Source organism: Enoplosus armatus, chromosome 16 (assembly GCF_043641665.1).
Source record: "Enoplosus armatus isolate fEnoArm2 chromosome 16, fEnoArm2.hap1, whole genome shotgun sequence".
Classification (NCBI taxonomy): Eukaryota; Metazoa; Chordata; class Actinopteri; order Centrarchiformes; family Enoplosidae; genus Enoplosus; species Enoplosus armatus.
Genome location: NC_092195.1, coordinates 17,868,295 through 17,890,904, shown reverse-complemented (window position 1 = coordinate 17,890,904; position 22,610 = coordinate 17,868,295). Strand labels below are relative to the sequence as shown.

Below are 22,610 nucleotides of genomic sequence, written 5' to 3'. Positions count from 1 at the left end.
TTCTGACACACTTCTCTCTATAGGAGTGTTGTATATGAGAAAATTGGCAAGTATGAATCAGATGATTCAGCTCAGGGTGATCTTTCCCTTCTGTCTGTTATCTAAATATCCCCCATAGTTCTCTTATTGTTTTTTTTAATCATATGTGTAATAGCAGCCTGGATCGAAGCATCTCTGATTTTGTTTTATTTACTGTTGACTGTAGTTTAACCTTTTTCAGAATAGAGGAACACACTTTTTCACATTTTTTCACATTTCAAGATCAGTATGCTTTGTCTATGATGAGGGAAAAAAACGTGTGCAAACGTGTATCTCCTGTTTTACGGACTATTTATTACAATAATCATCCTTTACTATAAGTATACTTACAGCACTTACTACTAAGTATAAGCACCAATATAACAATTTAAAATCATACTAGTAGTAATTAAACTTATAGTACCAAAAGTAAAAGGAATTGTCCTGCAGAAAAATGCCCCCCTGATTAATATATTATTATATATGAGATTATTAGATTGTTAGTACTGATGCATCAATGTGTGAAAAGCTGGTCAAGGCGGAGCTAATGTTTGACTACTTAATCTGCTGTTAGTTGTAAGTAGTTCAGTCCAGTGGTTCCCAACATACAGGATCTGAGAGGTAATGAGAGGATTAATAACATTTTACCTCTTTGAGCCTCAAAACAGTTAACTAAGCTAAAAGGGTTTTATTTAATTAAGTAGGGAAATCAGTCTTTGGTGGAACTGCTAACAACTCATAGACATTTGAAACATGTGATCACAATATATACATATGTTTTATGTAAAATCTTAATCTGTATATTATAGCTGTCCAATAAAAGTAATGCAGTAAAGCTAGCAGTATTTCCCTCTGAAATGTAGAGGAGTTAAAGTATATGTTTATGGTATTTAAAGTACCTCAAATACTTGGGTAAATGTGCTTTGTTACTTCCCACCACTGATAACACATTTGTAGCTGGTAGTAACCATATATTGTTTAGGAAATACAAAGCAGTATTTTGTTTTCCATCTAGTGAAATGAGATGGACTGTTGAGTGATGGGGTCACTGTATTCTGCTGGTTATTAAATGCCTGGCAGAGGAAACCTTACACCTGAGGCAAAAACTAAGAAGAAAGGGGAAACTGCAGCCTGAAAGAAAATAATGTATGAATCTCCCTTCTGATCGGGAAAGGATGAAAAGGACTTTGTTGATGAAAGAAGGATTCAAAGGGACTTTATTTTAGAAACGGTTATCAGTGAACAACCTCTGACTCGTTCTTGAAAATGTGATTAAAGCACAAGGCTGCAAAATTTCCGATCAGATATGTGGTGGGAATGTTTGCTCCATTTATGATTATGTACTTGGCAGCCAAAGTCATTTTATCAAGCATCTGTGGACTGTTAAAGAGACGTTAAAGGAGGACACAAGGCCTGCTGTTCATACATTTTCCAACTAGGCTTTTAACAAACATGGCCTGTTGACTCCCGCTTCATTTAGGGTGTACATCTGTTCGTACCGTCGCCAGCAATTTTTAGAAGCCTACTCTCTCTGCGACGACTCATTTTTGTGTTTCATTATAACGTACCACACAGTATAGGTGTTGTCATAGGAAAAAACTGATTTGATAGCGGATCACAGCATGCTTACAGGCCAGTCGAGGTGCTGAGTCAGAGGCAACAGAAAGTTGGCATCTTAACAATGTGGGCAATGGTGAGAACAGATTTGTTCCTTGTTAGAAGGAGCGGAAATGCAGCTGTCACGTTTATGAAAAAGGTCTATAAAGGAAGTAGTTGAGTGCCAATGCCTGAACTAATTCAGCGCTGTTTTAAAACACTCTGAACTGTAACTTTGTTGACTGTAGTTTACACTTAAGTTATTACTTTAACAACTAGAAAGATCAAACTCTCACAACCCTCTTAATCTTTGTTATTTGAATAATAGAAATCAAGTTTTGAACCTGTGTCTGGATCTGAATTGAAAAACATTTAAAGTAGTGATTCTTTTTTTTATTCGAGTAAGAGCAGCAGCAGAAAAAGCCTCATTGGCCAAAGCAATATTGAGAAATCCTTTTTTAAAAAAATCACAAATCAGCACCTGGCTTGGACCCACACCAGAGACGGCTCACGTGTTCCTTGGCCGATGGCCTAACATTGCACTAAATTTAATTGAGATTTGTTTGCGGGGTTTTGAGATATCTTTCACACCAGCAGATAAACAGGACTAAAACCTCTCAGATCCATCCTTGGCAGAGGTAATGAATGATGCTACTGGTTTGTATATAATGTAAATATTTTGCTTTTAAAGGCCCCGAAAACCTGTTTTTGAGTGAGTGAGTGATAAGGTCCTACTTGAACACAAAGTTAAAACTGTTTTGTTTATTTCACTGGAGAGTTTTTGTCTGTGCTCTCCTCACTGGTTTGAAATGAACGTTGTGTAGTTCTGTGCACCAAAGAGGGTTTAAAAATGTTTTAATCAAGATCTGACAACAGTTACTGTGTGTTCAGACAGAATGCAAAGCAGATTTTAGGCGTCTCTAGGAAATCTGATTCATAAACATACAAAGAGGAGAGGAAAAAGGAGAAAAACTGGAGGGAAATAAGAGAAAGAGAGCGGGAGTCTCTGGTGAGTTCTTTGTTCAGTCAGACCTTCGCTTATATCTCTTGTGATTTTATATCATTCCTTTTCTAGAGGTTCAACAAATTCAAACCTTCAATGGAAAATTTATCTGAACCATCCGTCAAATTGTGCCGCAGAATTGGCTTAATAGCTTCGCTGTTAGCTTGAGCCTTGTAGTCCCCCTTGTGGTATGATAATTTATTTATTTTAATAAACTCCCATCTGCAGTGTCACTGAATATTCAACAATAATTCCCTTCAATTCCAGCACTGTATTAGATGATTTATGTATGACTCTGTAACAGCTGGCACAGGACTGTCATTAACTTTAGCGCCGTACACTTCTCTCCCGTTTGAATTCAGATCCCATTTACTTCTGGCAGCAGGCGGAGGAGGACATCACGGTGTGCGTGCGAATGCCCGAGGGTGTCACTAAAGAGGAGGTGCTGTTCAGGTTGACAGCAGACAACATCAGCATCGGAGTTCAGGGTTTCCCTCCTTTACTGGAAGGCCAGCTGTCCGCACCGGTAGACCCCGAGGCCAGCGCCTGGATCATCAAAAATGACAAAAGGTTTGCGTCCTGGAATGCACAGAGTTGTTCTTTGCTTTCAGTATTCAGCAGCGACACAGGAAACCTCATAGTACATTACAGCAATATTTCATTTTTTTTCAACCATCAACCCCAAGCAACAGTGTCCATCAGTCTTTTTTATTCTCCTGTATGTTCATTTTATTTCACAACCTCACATCAAAACCATAGATCCCACATACTGTATATAGTATGTATATATATCTGTGTGAATGTATGGAAATTAGACTGTGTGCAGTATTCAGGCATCATACTAAGGATTTAAGAGACGTGAGACATGTTATAAGCTTGGTTCTTGACTCAGATTAGTTTCATTGACCATCATAATGTACAGGAAATGTAGTAGAGATTAATTTATTTGTTCAGGCCCACTAATCCTTGGCAGCACATTTCGTCAATCGTACATTTCACGTATTGTGGTGTTAGCTGTAGTGAAGAATATTCTTCATCTATTGAGCAAGATGGCCAAATATACTGTCAAGAAATGCAGGTCTTTTACAGCACTGAATCACAGGGTGTGTAGCTAGAATTGGTTTTGACACTAAGCCACAGAACCTCTTACTGCATGTCCCTGTGACCCTGGTCGCAGTGTCCTCTAAGGGTCTCTCAGGGCAAATCTGTCTCAGGTAATGAGCCAGTCTCACAGCGATTCCAGAAGCCTTGTACATTAAATCAACAGTCACCTCGCCCCCGAATGGTGAGTCTAGGACAAACTCCCGCAGCCAGGCTTGGGAGTGGAGCTTTCATGCGGACATGAGACAACTTGGGAGGGGAATGCAGGGCCTCGCTCAGGCTGTTTTCAGCAGGGGAGGAGAAGTGTTGACCTTGACTGGGGATATAGTTGGTCAGTAAAGGAGGAAACCGACCGACATGCCCTCTGTAGAGGAGGCAGAGTCAGAAGAGTTAAGGTGCAGTCAGAAGAGATTTGTAAGGGTTGTAAACATAAACTAATGGGGCATAGTTACTTAACACCCCCTGATAATCTTGTTTTTTCTCCACTCTTTGCTGCAGTGACGTGCAGGTGACCTCGCTGCCTCCCTGGCAGTGGTCACTGAGGTATTTAAAAAGGATGAGATTTGCCCTGAGATTGTTGTGGAGTGTCTTGGTTGACTTCTTCAATGTTGCTTAGAGGTCGGGGGCAGTGCCTGTGGACTGGCAGATGAAGTGGTGGTTCACATTTTTAAAAACCAGATTCAGGCGGAGATGTCCTGGTTGTGGAACAGTGGACATTTTCTACTTTTTAAATTACATCCTCTGTGAGTCAGTGTGGCAAAACAATAAAACATGGAAAAGGCCAAGGGGGTTGAATACTTTTCATAAGCATTGTATCTATTAATCCAGTAGTCAATATGAGTTGAGTCATATCCCCCACTTTAAGACCTTTTATCTGTGTCTCTATCAGCTCTCCATCTCTGCTTCCTGTTTCTTCAGGATGAGTCCTCCGATCCATTCAGTGTAAAAGCATGTTACGTAGCCTGTTTGTTCGTTTTCTGATAAACCTTCATAAGTTTAAAGGCTCTTGTGTGAGGGAGAGACGGCATCTGTCTGTCTGTGTCTTGTTGTGTGCAGAAAGAAAAATCTAAAAATAATGTTGTTCAGATGAGGATCTGTGAGGTGGACGTGAGTGTTTATCCTGCGAGTTTGATTTTTATTTTTTCTGTCAAAGATAAATTTTACTGTCATTTGGTGCTTGGTGGCTGATAATTCCATAATGTGACAGACTGCTGTTTGCATGTAAGATGCCCTTTTAAGCTGTGAACACCTTCAATTTGGGTATTGACTGTGTTTTTCCCATAGATGCACAAAAGACATTACGTTAGCCAAACAAAATATAAAATAGGCAGTTTGAGTTGTTTCCATGAAGAGTAAAAAAAACATCCGTAGGTGCATAGGTGGAAATCTAGCTGGGGAAACGTGTATGTTTGTCTGTGTGTGCATGCAGACTGCATCTAGATGGCCTTTTACAATGTAAATACCTAGAAAAAAACCACTCCTATTGTTTGTATTGAGCACGTTTTTCCATACCAATGGGTTTTGCTCTTTATAGACAGACAGCTGAGCCCCATCCTGCTCTCCTCTCTCCGGAACTGAATTAAGAAGCTGCCCTGTGTGTCTCTTTCATATCTTCCCATTGTTGCCCAAATATAGACCTGTTTTATAACATCCAGCAGTACAATAGAGTATGAATGATACTGGCTTCTGAAGGCCCCTGTTTGCATTCTTAGATTGAAGCTGCAACATATGCGCAACATGTCACGTTGAAGTAGGAGATTGACTAAATAATGGCAGAATAATGGTAGAACTAAAACCCAAAGTAATTAAATTTCTGAGGTGTAAACTCATACACTTCACTTACCTGCTTTTGCAGTTAATCATGACCAACAAAGTGGCAACTCTTCAGAGAAATTAAAGCAATTTCAGGTGAATCGCCCAGTTAAGCTTTTATAAATATCATATCAATAGTTAAAACTTAATAACATCAACTATTTGCACCAAGTAGGCAACACCTGTAATCAACATTACATAATATATCATGCTGCTCACCTCATTTTCAGGTTGAAGCTGCAGGTTGTGAACATTTGTTAGGCTGCCACTAAAAACTGTTGTGTTTCTGCCTTCTCAGCCAACAAAAGGTGATAAGAGCGTACTGTGATACAGTTACAACGGTTCAGTCTACCTTTTCATCATTCAGCCCTATTCAGAGGACCCAAATGCTTTGGAGAGTACATGATGCTCGGTGCCAGAAAACATGGTGAATTGCCAACATACCGTAGTTCATTACGCTCTCCATGCTTAATGGAAAACTGCAAATGGTGCACTATGACTGAATATACTCAGAGCATCTACTGACCACAGGGAAACGTGAGATCGCCCTGAGCAAAATGCACATATACAAGGAAGGAAATGTTATTCTGATTTTATTCTAATTCATTCATTGAATCCATTAGGACTGATCTTCATTGCCATAATTTAGCGAAACACTGAGAGTTGATGAATCGTTATTTTGACGTATCACAACTTTAAATGTAACCTTACTTTTGAGAAGATCGTGTGAAGTGACTTGTGGGAAGGTTGTACTTCTACGTGAGCTGGTTAAAAGATTCGACCGCACCATTAGCCATTAAGTCCTCTTCAGTACAGATACCCTTCACAGACCCCTAAAAATAAAATGTGTGGTCCACCAGAGGAGGGGGGAAATCTGGATTTAATGTGATTTAATGAATGGGAGTGAAGAAAGAGAGAGAAAGAGAGATTCCTCCACAGTCCCTGTCTTCCTAATAATCTTCCACTACTTTTAATGTATTTTGGAGAAGAAAATTGCCCTTTACTTTGTCTGTAACCCACTTTTTAGAAACATATTAAATATTACGAAGAGGAATTGGATCCAGAGGTGCGGCCTCCAAGCTAAGCCGTGTGGATCGAGGGTCATTTCTAAGCCATTCCCAGAGATAGCGACAGGGGCAAGCCAATTGATAATGTTTAATAATAGCTATTTAAAGGTGAGAGTGATTTCTTAGTCTGAAGTACTGGGACCGTTTGGAAAAACATAGAGCAAACGTTTTGATTGGACAGAAACCTGTCAACACATTTCGGCTTCTACCTCTCAGATAAAATAATTGCTGCTTCTTGTGATTTTAAATTCAAGTTGGTTGTTTTTTTTTTGTGCTCTCTTCCTTGATTCATTCTTCTGCTCAACTTCACGCACGTCTCACTTGCTACTGAGGAACATAACTTGCATCAAAACCAGATCGGCCACAGTCCTGTCAGCCTGAATAACTCCTCGCGTTCTCCTCTGACCTTTCTCATCAACACTGCGTTTTAGCCCTCTAGACTGCTCCTGATTGGATGTTTACTGGTTGATTGCATCATTCTCATTCGAAGTACACCGTTCGCTCTGTAGTTCATAAGAATCACGCCCTCAGCCACTTTCTGAAATTGTGGAACCGGAGTTTTTGGCCTTTTGGCAGCTTGACGCAGCTTTCCAATTGTGATTTAGGCAATTTAGGCAATCAACAAGTGAACTTTCTGACGCTGCGTGTCTGCATCCCGCCACCTTAAGCTTCATCATTTACATATATATGGATCATCAGCGCTTTGAATGAGAAGGAACATGCGTTTGTTTGTTTATGTGCATATGAATGAATATGTCCTCAGCCTGGAGGTGACCCTGCAGAAGCGCAGCGAGGGGCCGATGTGGGCGGAGCTAGTGATGGGTGACAGGAGAGGGGAGTACGTGGTGAGCGACGAGCAAGCTGCCCTCATCCACGAGAGACTGACATACCTCACCTCTGAAGACTTGGTAGGCTCAGTCTTTACATTAAGCTGATAACTCCAGTACTAAATGTTATGGTCTCTTGTATCTGTGGCATCATTAAAACGGATATCTTGCTAAAACTGCATGAAAATACCCAAAACTAGTAGTAGCCCCGTCCTGTTATGTTAAGTTATGCATTATGGTAATCTGTCTCTGTGTGGCATGAATTAGCTCACTAATATTTTATGGCATTCTGCTCATTAGATTTTGATATTTAAAAAATACATTATCTTATTATATTGTGGAGAAAATAAATATGTTGTTTTCTGCAGAGAAAGACAAAACATTTATTATGAAGTAATTTTTTATTTGAGTCTAAATTGAAAGTAATTTATTTTCTAGCCAACAACACTAGTTTTCGATTTTCAATCGGTTTTCAGGTTTCAATCATATCTATGACATTTTGGGTGATGCTTTATTTTACAGGTCTGCAATTTTCTAATAAATTATGAATAATTACCTTGGTAGTTTCGAGGAACAAACTATATAATTTAATACAAATTATTAGAAAAACAGGAATATCCTTCATAAAACTGTTTAAACCCAAATAAATATTAATTAGCTATTCATTTATTTCTTGGAAACGATATACTTAATTAATGTTGAATTGTGTGCTTTTGCACTTTGCTTTGCACTGACTAAAATACTCTCTAGGTTACATTAGCAGTTAATTAAGATAAATTAATTGTGTACCAATTGAATACCAAATGAACAATATCTCAATTTTCCTTATAATTAGTACCAACCTACATCATTCTTTCTTGGAAACTTCCTTTTTTTTTAATGAAACGATATGTGGTTTTTGCATTATTTTGTAGAAACTCAATTGGGAAATGGTTGATAAATAAAATAAAAATGGAAATGTCTGTGTTTGCCAGTGAATTAAATACCTGACAAATGAAGGTACGTCATCATATTAAAACAACAATCCTGTAAACCTGATATTACTATACAACAGTCATGCTAACTGATTTGAAACAGTGGCTGTAATGACTTAATACACCCAGAAATATTAAAGCAATAGATATCTTGACAGTATATATATCGTCATAGCACCCAGCCCTATTGATAAATGTCTGGTTGAATCACTGCAGTGTTAAATCAATCAGCAGTGTGTGTTTGAAAATACTCATCTCGATCCCTTCCCCCTTCAGCTGCTCTGAGCCCTCCTCTTTCTGACGTCTTCAACACATCATCACACTCGGGTCTCCGGAGTCACTGTCAGTCTCATGTTCGACAGCATGTTTAGCCTAACCCTTCATTTGTACCGTCTGGGCCCACTTGAGGCCCTCAGTGCAAATCAAGTCTTTTACATGGTAATAAATGCAAAACAAGCGTAACCTCTGTCTGGTTTTCCTGTTCCTCCTTTCCCATCCAGAATGGAAACCCTGACAAGGACAAGCCCCCTTGTAACTCTCAGGAGCTGGAGGACTGTGATGGCTTCCCAGAAGACAGCTTCAGCCTCACACACTTTGACGGAGAATCGCTCAAACCCACTCAGGTGGTGAGTAACACCTCCCTCCTTCACCAGTAAACACACTAATTCTCCAATCCTTCAAGCCAGAGCCAACATTTTCAATAATTTCTATCTGCTCATTCCATCCTTCATTCCCCTCAAGTACACTGTTGGCTACCTGATGCTCGCTGCCTTTATCAGAGCACATTCTTATTTAGCCCAGCTCCCAGTGAGCAAGCCAGCGCCGGCCTTACCTTTTTAACAAGCCACTTGACCAGAGAGCTCCACAAAGGCCCAGTAAAGAAGGAACAGGCCCATCCACTTCACTTCCATCACCCCTCCTTGTGACTCGAATAGTAAGAAGCTGAACGGTTGTAGCTCACAGCTATTTTTATGAATGCTCAATCTGAGAATATATTTGTCAGGGTTGTCAGGTGCTTAGAGAGGCTTTGCTGTACTGTAACTGAAAAACCACAGGTTCCTTTCATCAGCCAAAGTTTTTAACAGGGTGTGATGCTTCAAAGTGGAGTCCGGATTGGGTTTTTTTGAGGTCCAGATTCTTGTTTTTCTCCCTCCCTTCCACCGTTGTGAGTCACATATCGACTCTTTGCTTCTGTACGGAGAAATGAGTGAACTTGATGACTTGTGTCCAAAGATATGTTGTCGTTCCAGGAGGCCTTTACTCATTATCAACTTTTTGTAATAGATATTTTTTCTTCTATATTCTGATCAAAGTCTCCACTGGGCTGTCTGTTTTAGCTGCAGTGAGCGTTAGCAAAAGGTCACAGTGGATTTATATAAACTCCATTGCTGGCATTTATAACAGTGTTTACAGTCGATCCTCAACATGCACTCCAACAAACAATAATTATAATCTTTAGTTTATGTTGTCAACATGGGTCTACAGCCATGCTAGCAGCTCTTTGAGGCTGTAGTTAGGCGCGGCGTTTTTTTGAGTTAAATGCTATAATGATAAGAATGGCTTTCTGTGTGGTTTTCAGAATAAAAGAAACAGACATATCCTCAAGGTAGCAAATACTGGACTTGTCTTTTCCGTTATTAAACAAGGGGTATGCAAGCTAATACGCTAAATGGTCCTCCTTCTGTAATCCTTGTAGTTGAGTTGAGGAGTTTTTACAGAAGTAGCCCTCAGGAGAAGCTGTGGTTTGAAGGTTTGCAAACATTTAATCTGGAATACTGCAGTGCTGAATGAAATCTCAGCCTTGTAATATTTGTCGTTTTTCAACTTCTCTAAAGCATTGGGGGGGTCATTATTGAGGAAGATGGGAGCCAGAATATGTGAAGAAAAACTGACAACTGCCATAAACATCCTTCTTTTGGCGTTATTTGCCCCAAGGTGAAAAACATGCATCACATTTTGCAGTCTTTTGTGAAGACAAGGTGATCTATTCTAGTTGGGGGAAAACAGACTCTTTAATTGATAAGGAAAGCATGGATTTATTAACGTCTCCTTTGAGTTAAAATTATGTTTTTCACTCATATTTCTATTAAGAAAGTGACACTTTCAAATTCACTAATAGTATAAAAAGTCAAATTAAAACACTAATTGTAACAACCTTAGACAAACCTTGGAAATACAGAATAGTGAGAAATAATGTCTTTCTTCTTTCAGAGCAGATATATAGCAATTTGCAAAAGCTCTATTCATTTGTGGACATTAGTGTATGTCCATCATTGACGCTCCTCTTTCAGTTCCTCTGTTTCATTTGCACAAAATAATTTCCGTGTTTATGGTTAAGAATTCACCATCACAAAAACTCAAAAATGAACCCCTTTCATTACGTAATGAAAGGCTAATAATGAGTATTAAATGTAAGGTGCAGTGTTTGTGCCCGGGCTGTAATGAAGGGCTCGATGTGAATACAAGCCCTGTAATGTGTCTCCCTCTATTTACTCTGGAAACAGTGCAGCCAGGCAAGCTGCTGCCCTTAAGTAAGGTGGATTGAAATCGTAGCTGTACCATCATCCTTTTGAAGGACAGTTGGATCTGTTTGTGAGTGTGTACAGGTGTGTGTGTGTGTGTGTGTGTGTGTGTGTAGCTGTGTTTATCTGTATCTCATCCAGGAAGCCTTACCTTTCTATTCTTCCCTTCCCACCCTCATTGCATCGGCATTAATGCTCGAGTCGCTCGCCTGCCCACTAGGACATATGCTGACCTTTTGTATAAAACCTTTCAGCTTAAAATTGTGGCACCTCCTATTAATTTGGCACCTTTGTCGATGTGCTTCTTTGGTTCCGATCCCAGTTGAAAGGACTAAGAATGGTTTTTATGTGTTTTCCCCAGAGGGAGGCTGTGAGTCATATCCACTGGCCATATCTGTGATACCTTTTGCAATGGAGCGCATCTGTACCTCTGTTAACTGTATTTACTGCAGGCTTTGACTGTCAAGGCCTTAAGATTTAGCTTTGAAAACATGCAAAGTTTCCTATGATTACAGATAACGCTATTGAAATTGAAATTGTAATTGTGTTGATAATGGAGATATTTTATGTTCATAAAATGCTGATGTTTGTCAGCTCCATGTGTTGCAGATGTGCATATTCTTTATTTTTAGACACACTAGCGGCATCAATCCATGGATGGCGGTCAGTAGATCCACCATTTTGGTCCAGGCTGAAATATCTCAACTACCGGATGGATTGACATAAATTGTGGTATAGACATCCATGGTGCCCAGAGGATTAATCCTGATTCCTTGTATGTGAAAACCTACTTGACAGTAAACCTGATTCTGATTCTGGTTTTTCTGATTTGGTGACTGACCTTTCCCCGCAGTGCCACCAGCAGGTCAAAGTTTTCACCCATCCAGCGACCTTCCTGATTCCCTGACGATGTTACCTAATGACTTTGTATTCCCCGACTTTTCATCTAGCGCCACCATGAGGTTGACATTTGTGGGTTTTTTTCATGAAATATCTAATGATTTTCCCATCAGCCTGAGTTGTACCTTGTGTTTAATGCCATTTACAAAATGTTAGCATGCTAACACACTAAAATAAGATGGTGAACTTGGTAAACATTATACCCACTCAACATCAGCATGTTAACATTGTGAGCATGTTAGCATGATGATGTTAGCATTTAGCTCAAAGCACCTCTGTGCTAGAGCTGCTAGCATGGCTTAGAGTGGCCTCTTAATCTTGTTAAGATATTCAAGGCTAAAATCCATAACTCTCTTCTCTTTGTGTCCGTCTTTGGTGGTGAAAGTCACAGTGATGTTTGAACAACAACAAAGGTCTTTTTTCTTTGTGGAGGCCCACTGTGTATTTGATCAGCCTGAGTTATGGCGTGGTACTGCTGGGCTTACACTATTGATTCATTCATTCAGTGCATGAAGATAAAAACGTGGTGTGAAACTTGTCTCTTTCATGGTGCTGGCACTGTCAACCAGGACAGTGTCACAGTGTGACTCCACAAGCCAATCAGCATCTTACAATAGCAGACAGTATATCTGAACACAGTGGTTTTCTGTGTAAAATGCATAATGATACCAGCTTTTAAATCTTTGATTCAAGAGAGCGACGCTAATTAGATGTCATGTCCAAGAGATTGACGCCGCGAGGGAAAAATGATTTTCCTATCATATATTTATGAACTCATACCAGGTCATCATGTCAGACTGTTGTCTTTACTGTCAAACAAAACACTTGGGTGGATTTAAAAGACAAAGTTCAGCGTCTCGGACTGGAGAGAGTCTAAATACGATTTGTCCTCCTCTGTAAAGGCGAGTGAGCAGCAGCAGCAGGAAAGAACATGACGGAAGCGATGATGATGATGATGATGATGATGATGACAGAGAGTTGGCATTTCAGCTGTTATTACAGACAGCTGGCCTCTGTGTACAGATGCATTTGCTTTTGCTTTCGTAATGACAACCTCTCACTTCCTGTCCTCTATCTACAAAGCCTATAAACCCTTTGATAAAAAGAAAAGAGTACTCACTAAAAGCTTTATCCAGACTGAGAACAGGTGGAAGTAATTTATACTTAGCACTGAGCCTTTTATTTTATTTATTCTGAGTCCAACTGTTGTACTTCATATTGTATACATCAATCATGCAAGCCATACTAATGTTAACTGGGACAATGTCTAAAGTTGTCACTCAAATGGAAAAGTTTCCAAGTTGATATTATTTCTGGCTCCATTCAAATGGATGAGAGGGCTGTGTTTTTAAGTCGGTCTTAACAGAAATAACAACTCTTAAATGAGACAAATTAATCTTAAATTGCAACGTCTGTGTTAACTGAGAAAGTAAGGATGAAATGAAACCAAACAATCTCCGCTCTCAAACAGAAATAGCCTAACATGTGTAAATAATGGCAATTCAGTTTTGATTATCTGGCAAAGGCCTCTTGGCAGCCACTCAATTAACCCTGCACTACATATAATACTTTATAATGTATTATTGGCATTAATACCACACTTATTACAGAAACGCATCAATTCAGGGGATGTTAAAGTGAGAACGTTTACTTCAAACATGGGTGAAGCTGTTATAAAGACTGATTCATTGCAAATTGAGTAACTATAAAGAAGACTTAAACAGTCTTGCTGTAGGCAGCAGATTTCTTTGCCGACTGACAGACACCTGAGAAGGTTTTTGCTGCGTCCAGGTCATCCATTTAATAAAAATCCTCTGGTCCTTAAGAACTGAGCTTACCGTTTTTTATCGCTCTCTATTTTGAATAGCGTATCTCGGTTTCGCTGGAATTTAGATTTTGGATTCAAGAGGTTAATCTGGCGCTTTGTTCTGCTGCGGGCAGTTAAATCCTCCTCGTTCAACAATGACTTTGTAAGGAAACTAAAGTAGGATTATGTTTATCTTGTTAGTTTGACTCCGATTCACTTTTTAGAGAGTTTTTTTGATTCTTCTGATTGTAAGTTAAGACCTGAACTCTCTGCAGTACATATCCGACACAAAAAGCAGGCCAGAGGCGCCGTAAAATAATGAGATAAAAGCCTCATGATTGGATTTTTCCTTTGTGAGAAAGTGATATTAACAAGCCGCAGAATATCATATAAGTCAACAATGCTTAGGCACTGACTTTGAAAATGTCTTGACTTGGAGAAGGAAAACAAAATAATCTTCTTATTATTGTTCTGCAGGTGTGTTTGACAATCTAGTTTCATTTTTCTGGGTAATGTAATTCCTAATAAACGTGGCAGAGAGTTGAGTTTGCTGCCAAAAATAATTTGTTTCCAGCTCCCAAATATGTTCATCAAACAAACAAAAGTGTAATACCTGAGTTTATATCCGCGGCCACTCAATATCAGTTTCTATGAGTAAGAGCTGGGAACATTATTATGTCTCAGGTGGAACATATTGAAGAGTTAACTAGATTTTCTGAAAGTATGAAAGCCTTTCCATAGGAGTGTATCTTTTCTTTACAATGGGGACTGTGTGTCAAGTCACGAAGCCACATTGTTGTATTGGTTCTTCTTTCTTGCAGTGCGTCAGAAGGAATACTACTTCTTGGATAAAAAAAAAACATTGTTGGGAACTTGGGCATTATTTAGTTTTAAAATGTTATTGGAGACTGACATTTAGGCTGTTGTACATGGACTTCTTAAAGCCCCTATGAGTTTTTACGTGACCAAAGCATCTTTAAGTAATTATGATGACATACGTTTTCATTTGTAGAAATATTAAGACACTCAAAGAAAAGTGGTTGTGTTGCTTTCAGCCATCCATTTTCAGTGTTTCAGTGTAGGACCTTTTTTTGATGGCCTTTTGAATGACTTACACATAAGAAACAAGCGTGGCCAGACACTTTTCAGAGGTGTAGGTGCAGCACCTACATCGTCAGACCACGTTTTCATCAGTCAGTAAATAGAGGAAAATGCCCATTGCAAGTCCCCAGAGCCCAAGATGACGTCTTACAATGTCTTGTTTTGTCCGACCAACATTCCAAAACAAAGATATTCAGTTTACGATCATAGAGGACTATTTTCTAAGAGGATATATATTAAGATTTGTGTAGGTGGAACCAGTGCATTTTTCGACTAGTCAAGTGATGTACTAATCGTTCTTCTAAAGAAACAGTCATGTGAAAACTGCTCTCTTCGTGGTCTGTGGATACTCCTGAGTAACCGGGACATTGCCTCCTGAACAACATGTTGCTTTTGAGTTTTTCATATGTATGTCACCTCCATCTTATTGCCGCGGTGGCCGATGTTGATGGTGGGGATTTCAAAAGTTGGATATCAAAATCTTGGCACTTAAAACTGTATGGTCAGAAACCACCACCAAGTGACCCTGTAAGGTCTCCCACATCAGGAACTTGAAAAAGATTCAGTGAAAGTTTTGCCTTTAGGGTGATGAGAAAGAAAAAAAGAGTAATACTGAAATTGGCGGCTGTGTGCTCTGGAGGACTGGCTGTTTTAATATAATTTTACATCAGCTGATTTCACTGATTGATTAGCATTCGTTAGTGCAGAGAGGAAGAACTTGCAGGAGGCTTTGAGTTTAATGAAACCTGCATATACTCTGCCCTCCATGACAGATACAATCTTCTGATTTGATTCAGTGTACTTATTCTTTTTTTTTTTTTTTTTTGTATTGTTTTTGTTTTTATTGTTCACAAATCATGACCCTGGCAGTCGCTGGCGTCCTTGTCAGTCAACAAACACACAGGCTCGACTAAAGCACGAGCGAACATCTGCCGCGAGTCGAGCACAAGTGGCAATGAAGTGAGTTTTAGAGAGGAGGAGTGATGGCTCGCTAAAAGGCTTGTCATTGTGCAGAACCATCAACCACCAACATATGGGCTGGTTTATGCTGAATTTTCAATGCCTGTCAAGTGTGTGTTGAGATGGGGAGGACAGCGCTGCCTGACAGCCTCTGAGACATGTTGGCAGTTGGATTCGCAGGACGTGGGTTGACTCCGAGCGCGGGATCGGTGTCACATCGGTGAACAGTCAGATGTCAAGGAGCAATTATGTCACAGCAACGGTCATTTTCTTTCCAAAACAAATGGAGTCAGACTAGAATGGCACCGAACACACGCATGCAATTACGTCAAGCACATTGATCAGAGTGAGGGGAATGTGGGGCAAATATATGGACTTCTATGGCTGTTCAGTACAGCCTTTTACCCATAATGGCCATGCTGAATTTCAAACTGTAATCTTAATCTCTCCCTTTAATGATATTGGCGACCATGTGGGAAGAAACATGTAGAGAAACCTGTAGACATTTTCTCACTAGTGTTTTTTTAATCAATCAACAAAAAGGACGAATGTTCTCCTCTCATTGATCTGTTAATAGATTTTAAGGTTAAGGTTGGTTTTAGGTGTATTTTTTGGTATTTTATGTATGCAATCACAAGTAAACTCTGAGTAAGATACAACAATGATGGTAATAGCACTGTAGTTCAAGCATTACATTATACCTGCTTCATACAGCGGAGGAGGAGCAAAGGAAATCCCCTCTAGTATAACTAGAAAGTCGCAGGTTTTATCCTCAAAGTAGTTAAAAAAGGGTCCTAGGCCCTGATCCCTAACCTGCTCCTGGGTCACAGGGGGACACGCCCAGAGAATACTTGTGAAATACTGTGAAATATGACTGACAGACTCCCAAAGAGGAACTAACTTTAATTCACACCTACACCCTTCCTTACGGCCCGTTTCTCTCCAGGTGAATCTAGGCAGCCATCAGTACCTGTTCACCGTTGACGTGAACCCGTCTGAAATGCCGTGCCTCTGCCTTAGACATGACGTGGACGCTCTGGTGTGGCAGCCTCACCCCGACCAACCCAGTAACATGTGGGAGCACATTGCCACGTTCAACGCCTTGGGTAAGAGCTTTGACTAAAAACACACTCTCTGATGCTTCCAGTTCGGCATACAAATCTGTATATATTCTGTTTGCTTCAGCATCTCACAAATACTCCACAGAAATATATGGTGTACTATTAGACGTAATGTGTGAGTAGATGGTAGATAGCTACAGTATGCTATAGGAATACATTTAAATAAACTGTTACGGGTGTCTTAAGTAAATTAGAAAATTAGAAGTGAAATGTTCAGTGTTTCTCGCTCTCTTCTACTGCCGCCCACCTCCACCTCCGCTTCAGAAAGGACTGAGCTAAGGAACTCCATTAAAAATAATAATAAATCTACTACAGCTTCCTCTACTGCTGATCATTGCACCTCGGCCTTCAGCACACAGAAAATAAAGCCAGTAAGTGGCATCCAGGATTTATTGGCATTCATTGCTGAACTAGGATTCTAAAAAAAAAAAAAAACACTTATTTTGTTCAGACATTGTGACAACCTCTGAGGTTTTTATTTCATTGATGTGAGACGCCACAAAAGCCTCTCTTGGCATACATGTACAACACATACAACCATCAAAACTCTACAGTGCCCCTAGTGGTCAAAAACTCCACGGGGTCCCTTTAAGATATGTGAAATGTTAGTTACAGTTTGTGGAAGTAGCCGAAGCTTAATTTCCATTCTTGATGAATGATGACAACTTGAGTCGAATTATTCATTCTTACAGCTATTAACTGTGTTTACATCCGCTGTCATGCTGTTGCTGTGCCTCCAGTGCTACAGCAGATAGATGACAGACCATTTTAAATGGCGGCAATAAAACTGCAGCTAATGACAAGAGGGAGTTCACCGACACTGCCTGCAGCCTACAAGGACACCGACAGAAATGCATGAAAAATCGTTTGAAAACAGGATCATTAACAGGTCTCTCCTCTGCTCGGCATATTAACCATTCACAGAGGTGTGTGGTAACTGAATCATATTGTGCCTCTGACTGATGTGTTGAGACTGTTAATTTAACTCCACATCTCAAACCGAATACTCAGGCCATCAGCCAGCGTACCCATTTCTACAGTCTCTTTCAATCTCCGTCTTCATTTAATTTATCTACTCATCTATCTCTCCTCAACGACGGCATCTGGAACAAGTTTCATTTAAATTTTTCCACTTTGACATTTATGACACCGTCTTCCTTTTTTTTTTTAACACAGCAAAGTTTTCGCAATCTGCCCATCTCTGCTGGGAATACATCACCCCATTTGAGAGAGCGCAGGTGGATATTTTCCGAAATGATCTAAGGGAGTCCAAATGAGGCTCAGAGGAAAATGGGCTGAAAACATGGACATCAAAATCAGGCTTGTAACGGTGCATGAGTGTCTATTAAACCAGCATTTAGTATTTAGTGCATCACCTTCTGTTATTGAAACAATCTCAGCACGCAGGAAGTGGCTAATCAGATTTTAGTGAAAGGTAACGTGTGTTTCTCCGTCCAACAAAGAGCTCAGTTCACCAACATCAGGTCTCTTGTGGTATGAAGCGAGCACAGAGCAAACATGAGCGCGCTGTGTGGAGTTCAGTGATGGCAAATGATTCAAGGTTGAGGAATTTTGAAATACGTTTCTGCCGCTCGGAGCCTGAAGAACACGACAAACACATGAGAAGCTGTGTCAGTGCTGCAGGCTTTAAGTGATTTGTAGGGCAGCAACCAAACTAACTGTTATTGTTTGATTATCCAGAGCCCGAGATGACTTCTTCAGATTACTTGTTTTGCCCGTTCAGTCAAAAGTATTTAATTTACACTGATATAAAACAGAAAAACTGTACTGTACATTTGAGAAACTGGAACCAGCAAATGTTTGTTGTTGATTAATTTTCTCTCTTGTTTTAGTTTTAATGTTTTACTTTATTGACGTGTTACATCTATAGAGCTCTTCTCAGTGTATGTGAACATCAAACATGTATATCTCTGCTACCGTAGTGCTATCTCTGAATAACGGCTCATTAAAGCCACCTGTGCTTCCTGTATTTAGATCCCCTGAGATCATGAATCTGTAAGCACTGATGAAAGACTGAGGGACTGAAACATTTGCTGCTGATCTTAACCTTATTTTTTACTACACCCAAGCACTTAAAGCTTTAAGGCCTTTTTTATTTCAGCTACTTGACTGTTTTTTGAGGATTTAAACTACATGGGTAGCTTTACAGTGCTTCAAATCTTCTCCTCCCTGTGCACCAAGACGAGAGGAATTATTCTGTTTGTGCACTTCCCCTTCTGTTTTAACTTTTGCAATTTAAAGCTCCCATTGCACAGCGTCGCCTAGTGCAGCAAAACAGTGCATCAGAAAATAACAGCCATCATTCACTTGGCTCATCCAGTCTTCTCTACACCTTTTCGATGGGGCAGTGGTGGCCTCAAGGTTAGAGAAGCTGGCTAGTTAGTAGAAGGTTGATCCACTATCAAGCCAACTTCAGTTATCCAGCAGGATAAATCTGGGTGATGATAGCCCGACTGCTCTTGTGGAGCTGCTTTATTACTCTGCTCTGGGCAGCTGTGAATGTGTTTCACTGTGTGAGTGTGAACAGGTCTCTCCTGTTTAAAGATCCTCTCTGCGTCTCTCTGATCTTACCGTTCTGTTTTCACAGGCTACGTCCAGGCCTCCAAACGGGATAAGAAGTTTGCCACCTGCGCTCCAAACTTCTCCTACGCTTCACTGTGCGAGTGCCTCCGCCGCACGTTCATCTACCGACAGCCGTCACCGGTGGAAACCGTCCTCTTCAACAGGAAGCAGGGCCGTCAGGTAGGGCAGGTTGCTAAGCAACAGGTGGCCAGCCTGGACTCTGATAAACCAATCCTGGGCTTCAGAGCGACCAATGAGAGACTGTACATCCTGACCTCCAGTAACCTCTTTGTTCTAAAGGTCAATAATAATTAGATTTGGGACTCTGTTAGTTTTAGATTTTCCTCTCTCGATCATTCCAAACTGAAGATGTGTCGTCTGCTACAACTGAGAAAAAACGAACCTCCTCATGTGTGAATTTGTGCTCTGTCTGTCTGTACTGAATTCTCCTCATGTTTCTTCTGTGTTTACGAAATGTCTATAAGATCAAAAAGTAAGGAACCATTTTCAGAAAGACAAATTGTGTCATAATGATAATAATAAACGTTCACTAGAGCTGAATCTTTCCAGGATATTCATTAAGAAGATGAATATAACTGATTAGATAATCATATCAGATCATCATCTGTAATTCCATGAATTCCAATTCATAAATACAATAGTAGACACTTCTGTTGCTGAATGGCTGGTTTACTGAAGGCTGGCTGTGTTGCACTGCTGGCTGGTTGTAGTGTTTTGTCAGATGGTCAGTGGGGAGGAGGACACTGAGGATTTCCCTCTCCTTGGCTCGTTGTACAATCATTGCTGCGGAAGTATGAAAGAAGCCAACATTCATTTCCATAAATTTTCATAAACATGTTTCACACATCACACCGGCTACTGTTGCATTAGCCTCAATCTTGGACAGATCGGATGGACTTGAAGCCTAAAATCTCAAGAGGCCTAAAAATTCAATCACATCTGCTACCAATCTTTTTTTTTTCTTTCCTTCTTCCTGCTGCGCTTCTCATACAAGCTCGGAGTATGTTTATAAGCACTGAACAGGGCATTTGATGCATTTTCCTCTGAGCTATTAAACTAGAGTACATGTGCCACTTAGAAACCTGGGGCAGAGAAAAGTTCACATTTTAAACTTTTGAACATTTCTCCAGCATTAGACATGGGAAGAGCAGCAGTTTGCATTAGCTGTGTAAACCCCCCCCCCCCTTTTTTAAAAAACATCTTTATGCCGAAGCCAAAATCCTGCCAGTAAACGAACATTTCTGCCTTGCTTGTTCATAAGAGACATTTTCTTTTTCCATTTTAAGAATCCCCGAAGAACGCCACTCATGCAATCGACCAAATAAATACGAAAAGATTCAAGAGAGACACTAATGGACTCCCCCCCCCCCCCCCCCCACCCCCCCCTTTATTTATATTTACAAAAGAAAATGGCGAGAGATCAGGGGTGATACGGGGATAAAGGTTTTTCGCAGGTTTAGATTCGAAAAGGAAAGAGGCTTAAACACAACATCACCTTCGACTCCTGCAAGAAATAGATTCATATCAGTGTCTTCTCATGTTCCACTGAAGGGAACAATAAACAGAAGGCAGCCAGTCTGTTTGCTGTCTGCTAAAACCTGCACATATTCAGAAATTATAGGAGAACTGCTCTAACCAATTTATTGATCCAGCTTGAAATTGTCAGTGTTGTGTGAACTGCAGCGGCCAAGGGACAGTGCATCAATGTGAGTCCCAGTCGAAGGCAGTTCGGCTTTACAATTCAATAGTCTTCGTCAGACCGGGCAATTTTGAGCAAGACTGTCTGCAATTTGTGTCCTCAGCTCCCCCGAGTGCTGCCAGTTACTGAGGCGATTTGTTTTCCTCTGCTAAGCCACACTGGGTAATCACCCTTTTCTCTGAAAATCCTGTTTTACTCTGTTTTTATTTAATTATTGGTGCGCAATTGAGTTAGGCTGCACCACTTGTTTTTATTAGCCGTACCAACATCCCTAGATTACTTGAAGCCGGCCTGTCAGAGCCGCTAATGTCTCAGAGGACGGGCTCTGTCTTTACTCGGATACAAAGAAAAAACACACGTCGTCAAGCCATCTCACTTCAGAGAATCAGATAATGAAAGATTATAAGTTACAGCTCGCCGTCTGCATTTCCCAAACCTTCATCTTTCTGCTTTCAGGTAAACACCACATGTCTTTAAAGGTTGGCTTTTTGAGAACTTTATTAAAAGAGCATGTTCCAGATTGGCAGCTATGCTTTTTTTTTTTTTAGAAAATGTAATCAGTCTAAATGAGTCTCATTGGCTGCAGGGTTAGGAAACTTGATCTGGCTCTAAATTAAAATCAGGTTTCCTGAGACAACAGCGATCTGCAGCTGGCTCATATTTCACCACCAGTGACACATTTATTCAACACAAGACGTACGAGTACCTTTACTAACCATGACTCATAAGAAAGAAGAAGACGATAAGGATTATACAGTGCTGACAACGGAAACTATTGAATCATATGACATCTCAGTATAATTAACATGCAGCTTTAATAGATTCAATTAAATTAGATTCTTTTGTTTTATAAAATAGTAGCAGACTGAGATATTTGTTGAACGTTGTAAATCATTACACATTGTAGAAGAAAGGCCCAGAGGTACTGCAGAAACAATGTCAGTGTATCTGTATTCCATATTGTCAGTATGTTTTACTGTCACAAGTCTGTCAAATCTCAGTGATACTTCATGTTAATAAGGAATATCTACTGAAAAAAACACATAAACATGATTTTAAATTAATAAAATGGAAGATAAAAACAAGCTAAAACTGAATAAACAACAAATCACAGTGCTGTGAGAGATGTGAATAAATAGCCCCAAATGATACTTAATGAAATGCAAACAAAAAGGTTTAAAAAGGATTTAAAAAGACAATTGAAAGTTGAAGCACACCTTGAGTTTAGTATTTGGATTTGTTTGGAACACACTGGATAGGGACTTGGTATTCTTTGTCAATGTTATAAAATTCATTATCAGTTACATTCATTCAGTTTGTTTTGAATACAAAATATCTTGTACCTTCATCCATGTTTCTCATTAGTGTTCGTCACTGCGTGCATGTGTTTCTTTAACTCTTTAAGTTATGTTAGTAAAACACTAAATATGATGATAAACATTGTCATCTACGTGCTGACATGTAGAGCAGCGATGGTGGAGGAAGCAGAGTATAAACT

At 39.9% G+C, this 22,610-nt stretch overlaps 1 protein-coding gene across 1 annotated transcript in view; it reads left to right on the top strand.

Moving 5' to 3' along the window:
• nudcd1 (NudC domain containing 1) overlaps nucleotides 1–20,173 on the top strand; it is a 31,310-nt gene extending 11,137 nt beyond the window's left edge. The window contains exons 6-10 of the mRNA XM_070922031.1: nucleotides 2,980–3,187; nucleotides 7,361–7,505; nucleotides 8,899–9,024; nucleotides 16,635–16,794; nucleotides 19,418–20,173. Of these exons, the coding sequence (XP_070778132.1) occupies nucleotides 2,980–3,187; nucleotides 7,361–7,505; nucleotides 8,899–9,024; nucleotides 16,635–16,794; nucleotides 19,418–19,707 (929 nt within the window). The 3' untranslated portion in view covers nucleotides 19,708–20,173. The remainder of the gene's footprint in view (nucleotides 1–2,979; nucleotides 3,188–7,360; nucleotides 7,506–8,898; nucleotides 9,025–16,634; nucleotides 16,795–19,417) is intronic.
• The last annotated feature ends 2,437 nt before the right edge of the window (nucleotides 20,174–22,610 follow it).